This window comes from Silurus meridionalis, chromosome 6 (assembly GCF_014805685.1).
Source record: "Silurus meridionalis isolate SWU-2019-XX chromosome 6, ASM1480568v1, whole genome shotgun sequence".
In the NCBI taxonomy this organism is placed as follows: domain Eukaryota; kingdom Metazoa; phylum Chordata; class Actinopteri; order Siluriformes; family Siluridae; genus Silurus; species Silurus meridionalis.
In genome coordinates, this window is record NC_060889.1 from 5,784,391 (window position 1) to 5,789,965 (window position 5,575).

General features: G+C 37.8%; 1 non-coding gene and 1 gene segment (V, D, J or C); both read right to left on the reverse strand.

The window, feature by feature from the left end:
• Positions 1-248: 248 nt before the first annotated feature.
• Positions 249-320, reverse strand: trnae-uuc. The gene has a single exon. It is a non-coding gene; the product is annotated as a tRNA-Glu (tRNA).
• Positions 321-2,135: 1,815 nt separating this feature from the next.
• LOC124387950 lies at positions 2,136-3,025 on the reverse strand. The segment is given in 2 exon segments: positions 2,136-2,573; positions 2,705-3,025. Coding segments are annotated over 2 exon segments (390 nt in total).
• Positions 3,026-5,575: the final 2,550 nt, after the last annotated feature.

Genomic DNA, 5,575 nt, shown 5'->3' on the forward strand with positions numbered 1-5,575 from the left:
GGCTGGAAATAAAAGGTTTGAAATGAGAGGCGGGCATAAAAAAAACATGGCGACACCTGCAGAGAGAGGGGAGACTGCACCCAAGATTTATACTCTTACTTAGAGTAATGCAAAACGTGGCCAAAGTCAGATTTAGCGTGCTATGTTGAAAGCACCATCCAATGACTCTAAAACCAGCTGGGGTAGCTGTGGCTCCTCAAGCAAAGTGGATGGAGAATTCAACGCCCTTATTGAAGCAAAAATAAAGTTTCCCATACCGGGAGTCGAACCCGGGCCGCCTGGGTGAAAACCAGGAATCCTAACCGCTAGACCATATGGGAAACAAACGTTGAAACCTGATCACAAAGGGCTGTGTCAGATAAGGACCAACTTTGGATCCATTGAAACACATCCCTTTGATCTCTGTGTCAAACTGTGGCATCGTGCATAATGTCAAAAAGAGGCGAGCCAGTCAGGAGTTAAACCAGGAATCTTCTGATCCGCAGTCAGATGCGTTATCCATTGCGCCACTGGCCCAAGCCTGAGCTGCCTGACTGAGATACTCACTTATTTTGATGCCCTTCATGAAAACGCGCCACTGGACGCCAGCCACGACCAAACCAAAAATTCAAAAGCACAGCAAAAAAATTCACCTGAATTCAAGTTTGGGATGCTGTGTCCATAGGCCGTTCTATTAGCCACTACTCTATGATGTTTTTATTTGCATTCATTTCACTGTGTTTTGCAGGCGTCCTAATCCAGAGAGTCATATAGTAATACTTTAATCTAGTGAGCATAAAAAATTGTTGCTTTATCTGACAAGCAAAACTTTTAGACAGGATATCAGCACAAGAATAGATAACTAATGAAACACTATGCAGCTTCAACTAAGCGTTTCGTCTGTAGATGGCGTTAGACTCAACACGTAAAACACGCTAGACCATATGGGAAACAGACATCGAAACCTGATCACAAAGGGCTGTGTTAGATGAGGACCAACTTTGGATCCATTTAAACACATCCCTTTGATCTCTGTGTCAAACTGTGGCATCGTGCATAAGGTCAAAAAGCGTTTTGTCTGTAGATGGCGTTAGACTCAACACGTAAAAAGCGCAAATAAAATCAAAGGATGAGGTGGCCGAGTGGTTAAGGGGATGGCCTGCTAATCTATTGTGCTCTGAATGTGTGGGTTCGAATTCCATCGTTGTCAGTTAGTTTGCTTTAATGAAATAATCAGAAATGTTACTCAAAGTCCAAGATCACAAATCATATACATTCATTATGTTCTATACAATTTACAAAAAAATATAACTACAAATAAATAATTACTGTATTTACAATGTACATTTCCTCAGCACAAACCTGTAATTATTTAAATTTTAAATCTATTATTATTATTATATTTTATTTAATCATATAAATGTACAAATATCAAGTCAGAGCTGTAATACTGTCTACAGTTCTGTCATCATTGTAATCATAAAAATAAAATAAGATTTCAGATTTTAATTTCTTCATTCCTCATTTTTAACAGATCATCACTTTACAGTATAAGTGAAAGTTAATTGAGACTCCATTACAACTCACAACTATTCCACTGTTGCTGATCAACACAATGCATCTTTTGGATATGTTGTATCTCATGATTTAACAAACATACTGTACATAAACCTCTGCATACTTTTGTTTATTATTTACTTTATTTTATATTTCTTTATTTATGTGTGAAGGATAGAATTTTGGTTCAATAATATATGTGACTGTGATCAGAAAACAGAGGCACATCTCACAATTTATATATTCAGAACTATAAATTAATATCAGACAGAAACACTGGACTTCTGGAACTTACAGGACAAAAAAACTACAGACTTCTGCACTGGTTTCCAGTAAAACCCATCACTTATACAGCTTTAAAACATCAGATTTTAATTTCTTTATTTCTCATTTTGTTTTGCTGTTTTGCGTCTCTTCTCCTTTCCTTTTCTCTGAGCTCAGTCTTCTTAAAACAGAAAGTATTGTTTTGTAAATAAATTATATTTAATGAGCATTTTAGTTTTGTGAAATCAAGCTGACAGTGTGTAGATTACAGCTGAGGCTCGTTACTAAGAAAAACCAGAGCAGGATTTTGGAAAACACATAAACATTGTGTATGACAGAAGAACAGGTGTAGTCGATATCATGGAAGTGAATGTAAACATGTAAACAGCTCCATCTAGTGAGAAAAGCATGAATCTGCTGCAGTCATGTGTAGTGCTTTTTGTACAGTGGAGTTGGGTTTCCTGTCACTGTGGGCGTCAGAGCGCAGTAGTACAGTGCAGAGTCTGATACAGCAGCAGAGGAGATGTGCAGATCCACTTGTTTATTTCCATGAACTTTAGCACTCGTTCTTGGTGGGTTGTTGGGACTTAAAGCTCCACTTTCATAAATATAAAGAATGAATTTAGGATTAGATTTTGGATCTTGTTTGTACCACTGCAGATTCTTTACAGTATCACTAAAGTCTTTGTAGCTGCAGGACAGAGTAACATCATCACCTTCATCTACAACTTTATGAGTGAGAAGTGACTTTATTGAATCCGCCATGGAGTCACCTGTCATAGAGATAAAAACATTTAATGATTATATAATCAATTATTATATAACTGCAGAATCACAGAATAATTAATCACAAATTACGCAATGATTATTTTTTAAACAGTAAATAATTCTGAATTTAACTCACCTATTGAAAGCCACAGACACATGAAAATGATAGTGAACATGATAAATGCTCTTAGCTGAATGAAACTATACTGAACTTTCTGCACTCTGTAGCATCATAAATGTTCATGAAGCTCCACCTCACAGCATCACATGACCAAGTCACCAATGTTACTGTCAGATTGTTGATTCTTAATGAGGCATCTGGAATTACTGCATTATTTTAATCTGTAAAAATATAATTAGCTGATTCAATTATTACATATTTTCATTTTCTGTTATATTTGTTTTTATAAGTGATGTCACTGCATTGGGGGCTTCAGCCTCATCAGAAATTGCTGTGAATAAGTATGTAAGTAATAATAAGTATAAGTGAATAAGTAAGTCATTGTGAATAATTATGTGAATTATGTGAAATTGTATACAGTGCTGTCATTAACTTATTTATTCACTCTGTAAAAACAAATCATGTTTATTAAATAGGACAACCAACTTTTTTCTATGTTTTTCCAATGAGATGAGGAACAAACCAGCTGCTGCTCTTTGTAATACCAGTGTGTGCACAGTGCACAGTGTGGGAGGTTTACTGGGTTCAGTGAAGGTTGCAGTGTGTATTCACTTGTGTGAGTGTGTGTAAGTGTGTTGTTGTGCAAAGTATAATTCATAATCAAAGAACTCAACATTGGCAGATGTGGCAGGATCCTGGTACATGTCTGACAATAAGATAAGTGACTGCACCATCTTGTGGAGAAAGACTTTAAAACAGGAATTAAAAAAATTGTACAAACAATTTATTTTAATAAAAAATTAATACTGATTTTAAAAATAATTTCTTTATTGACTCTTCAACCAGTAATCATTAAATGTATAAGTAAAAATATTAATTTCCAATGGAAACTGGAACCTGTCTGGGAACTAAAAAAGTATTTAAGTGAAACAGGAAAACAGCTTCACCTCCTGAGAGAAACAAAATCACTGTAACTGTGGGCTTCATGGTGCAGTAGTCCAGTCTGATACTGGAAAATTCTTTGAAGAATGTGAGCAAGCCAGCTTCCTCGGAAACCCACCTAGCTTCAACCCGCACGAGAGGCGGAGCTAATGCTCTCATCACAAGGGGAAGAAACCGCCGAAAGGCATGCTTCTGAGCTTGTCAGCGAGTGCTGGACTGAGCAGGTGAGGTTGGAGAAAGGAACAAAGCCTGTCTCAAAAAAACAGCTGCGAAGTCCATTTGCGAGTACCAGGAACTGGTAGCAGGGCCAAAACCTTAAGCCGTGCAAGCTTGTTTCTCAGAGAGCGCAGCTCGGGAGCGGATCGATGGTGTTGACATGTGAGCACAATGCTCGCAGCCGACTCTCTCGAGAACCGACTGTAAGATATCCTTGATCACTAGTCCTAGATTAGGTTGACCCAGAACACTCAGTTCTTGTCTATATCCTCTCTTTATACGCTTATGCTGTGAGAATACCCAAACTTTTGGTATGACTATTCCACGTTTTGTTGCTTCTGCTAAACGAATAACATGACCAGATGTGGAGTTATAATCAATAACAGTTTTTATGTTCTCACAGTATGGTAATATGTATCTTGTTGCCATTAGTAGTTATAGTAATTTTGTTGTATGCTTCTAGAATAACCTTTTTGTATGTTTCTGTTGAGCATACCCTGAACTATCCTTTTGTGGCATTTGTTACTTTGCTTGTACACACACAGTGGTTCCTGTATTTCTGTTTTAGGCTTATCATTTGCAGGCTCAACATGACCTTGTGGAGTTGTCTTTCCTAACTTTCTCTTCTGTTCACACACATACACACACAAACACACACACACAAACACCTGGCGGACCACCCCCTTTCTCTCCTTCACTTTGGAAGTATATCTTCATGTGTGAGACAATAAACTTTGGAACTTCTCTCTGAAAGCTGATTCGTGTGTTTCATTGAGACTATACAGGAGAGCAGAGTTCGAGACGGAAATGCTGAATTAAGGGGTATCCTGTCCAGGGGACAGAAGGCAATCCTGCCCAAGCGACAGAGGATAAAACATTCCTTACACCGACTTAGCGTGCTAAAAACATTAAAAAATGTTTTTACTGACAAACAAATGACAGACAATTCAACACATACACACAGAGCGCTTCGTGAACAAACAGAAGCTGGCGCTGGCTTCACTCCATGTGCGTTTTCTGGTCGTGACGTCACCCCGCCGGTGATGGCCCGCATCAAATTTGACTGATTACACACATTATTTCAGAGCAATCCCATAGCGCTCTGACGCAGCTAAAGTTCATGAAAGGAAACAGTAAAATCCCCCGAAAATAGTAAAACTGTTAAAAGTCAGTAAAAATAACAAGTAAAAATAAATATTTACATTTATAAATGAATTTCTTGTCACATTTCTACTTTTCAGAGACCTTCAGGCTGTTAGGTGAAGACGCATCCAAAAAGAATAAACTTTTTATTATGTTAAAGAAAGAAATGTTTCCTTCCTGATAGCATGTAAATGACTTCATATAATCAGCAAAACTGCTTCCCATAGAGCAAAACTGTGTTTAAGTTTTTGTACAGAGCAGCTGGATTTCCTGTCACTGTGGGCACCAGAGCACAGTAGTATAGAGCAGAGTCTGATACAGCAGCAGAGGAGATGATCAGATCCACTTGTTTATTAGTTTTGTCAAGTTTTATGGACAATTATGGATTTGGTGGTTGAGCTTCTGTGACATGTTCACTTGTTTCATCAATCAGCAGCAGAAACTCTGGTCTTGATCCAGGATTTTGTTGATACCAGTGAAGTCTGTCAACTGATCCAGTATATGTGCAGGACAGTGTGATGTTGCTGCCTTCAGTTACAGATAAAGTGGTTTCTTCTGGTTTAATGCTGATATCAGCAGATTCTA